At 33.1% G+C, this 1,945-nt stretch overlaps 2 protein-coding genes across 2 annotated transcripts in view; one reads left to right on the top strand and one right to left on the bottom strand.

Moving 5' to 3' along the window:
* Window positions 1-137: 137 nt before the first annotated feature.
* Window positions 138-779, top strand: NAEGRDRAFT_76639 (uncharacterized protein; the record flags this gene model as incomplete). Its single annotated transcript, XM_002668400.1, has 1 exon — window positions 138-779. The coding sequence occupies one exon, from the start codon at window positions 138-140 to the stop codon at window positions 777-779; it is 642 nt and encodes a 213-aa protein (XP_002668446.1).
* Window positions 780-948: 169 nt separating this feature from the next.
* Window positions 949-1,945, bottom strand: part of NAEGRDRAFT_82354 (uncharacterized protein) — a gene marked incomplete at its 5' end in the record, with an annotated part of 2,206 nt that continues 1,209 nt past the window's right edge. The window contains one exon of the mRNA XM_002668402.1: window positions 949-1,855. Within this exon, the coding sequence (XP_002668448.1) occupies window positions 975-1,855 (881 nt within the window). The 3' untranslated portion in view covers window positions 949-974. The remainder of the gene's footprint in view (window positions 1,856-1,945) is intronic.

Below are 1,945 nucleotides of genomic sequence, written 5' to 3' on the forward strand. Positions count from 1 at the left end.
AAGTCTATTTTTATTCTTCAACTTCTGGTGTGAAACATTTTTTCACACTTTTAAATAGAAAATTGCAAGCTGAAATTCAAGAAAATCCAAAACAAAAAAAAGATCCATTGATCATCAACCTAACTGTGTAAAAAATCATGACCGTAAAAATCCTCCCTGTAAATAATACTGCCACCAATCAAACTAAATATTTCCTTTCTAAGAATGAACAAATTGCTGAAGAAGAAACAATTTGGCTAAAGAAAAAGGAACGTTTTCTAACTTGTAAGGAAGCAATTAATAGAATCATGTGGGATTCTGATTTAAATGATGCCTATCTTCACTTGTCAATGATTTACAAAGACAGATTTGAAGGTGACACTTTTATTTCATATGAAGAATTCTTAAATAGTGATTTGGCTGAAGAACTTCCACAACACCGAATTCAACAATTGATTTATAGAGATGAATATGTATTCTGGGATAAGAATAATAGAATTGACATGTTGTCAAATGGTCAATTGGGAGAATTGATTTTGAAATTCAAAAAGGAAGAACAAGAAAGAATTGCTAGAGAACATGCTGAATTCACAACTGTTTTACAACCAACAACTCCAGAAACCTCAACTTTAAAATCTTGTTCACAAAAGAAGAATAAGAAGAATAAGAAAATTATGAAGGAATTTGTTAGAAATCAAGAAACAGGCAAACAAATTGTTTCATCTATTGACGAGGATGATGAGTATGAACAATATATGGAAGAATATGATGAACAATATTCAATCTATTCTAAATATTAAATAAATTGTTAAACAATTTGTGCAATAGTCATATCTACCTTTGGAGCTTCAACACTAACTGCAGTATTCTTTACATTCCAACAATTAACCAACCTGGTAGGCCACTAAAACTACTAAAACTGTGAACATACTATCCACACTTGAGAGTGAAAATGTGGCTCCACATAGATTTATGAAGATTAGAAACCTTTATTCTTACACTACTATTATTTGATTTCTTTCTCTTGCAGAAACAGTATTAATGAGCATTTGTCTTGCCAATTGTCCCATCAATCTGCCTTTCCACACCACAAATGCTTCATCCAAACACAATTGAGAAAAGAGCATGTGAGCTCTCTGAGCTGATTGAGACTCGGAAATTGTAATATCACATGTTTCATATTCAATTCGAATAATATCAGTTTCATCACGATCTTGCAATTCGAAACTGGCATACCCAGCCATATTAGTTGCAGAAGAATCATTTCCATCATTTGCTGATCCATATCCTTCATCAGATATTGGTGCAAAATTTGATGCTTGAGTGATTTCCTTTCCTGAATTATTCAATCTAGCTTTCATTAGATTATATTGAAATTCCAAAGATTTCAGATGCACTTGTCCTAATAGAACCAAATTGTCCTTACTTGAAACAACGGGTAAAATCTTTGGTAATTTCTTCTTTTGTAAGAGGAGTTCAAGATCTCTCATTGAAACATTCTCTTCCAAAATGTCTAGTTTATCGACAGATGTCATAATATTGGTAACTTTCAAATCTTCTGAATCTGTCATACTCTCCAATAATGCTGGCCATCCCTTTACCTTAATACTGGTATCATAAAAGTTTGCTGTGCACAATCTTGAAATTCTGACAGCTATCAAAGCAGCCATTAAACTTGGAAGATAAACAGCAACACCAACAATTTCAAGGAAGATGAAAACAGTTGAAAATGCATGTGTGGCTGATGCTGTCAATGCCACAATACCAACAACTGCATAAGCTCCTGCATAAATTGGTTGTCCAGCAACAAATCCATTTGGAAATATAATTGCCACTATTTCTCCAAAGAATCTTCCACATCCAGCTCCAATAATAACTAGTGGAATGTATGTTCCTCCTGGAAGTGGCAAACTCATTGAAAAAATTGTGAATATCAATCGAATCACAATGAAAATGGCAAGAGAGG

The sequence above is a fragment of the Naegleria gruberi genome, assembly GCF_000004985.1.
Source record: "Naegleria gruberi genomic scaffold NAEGRscaffold_240, whole genome shotgun sequence".
Lineage (NCBI taxonomy): Eukaryota > Heterolobosea > Eutetramitea > Acrasida > Naegleriidae > Naegleria > Naegleria gruberi.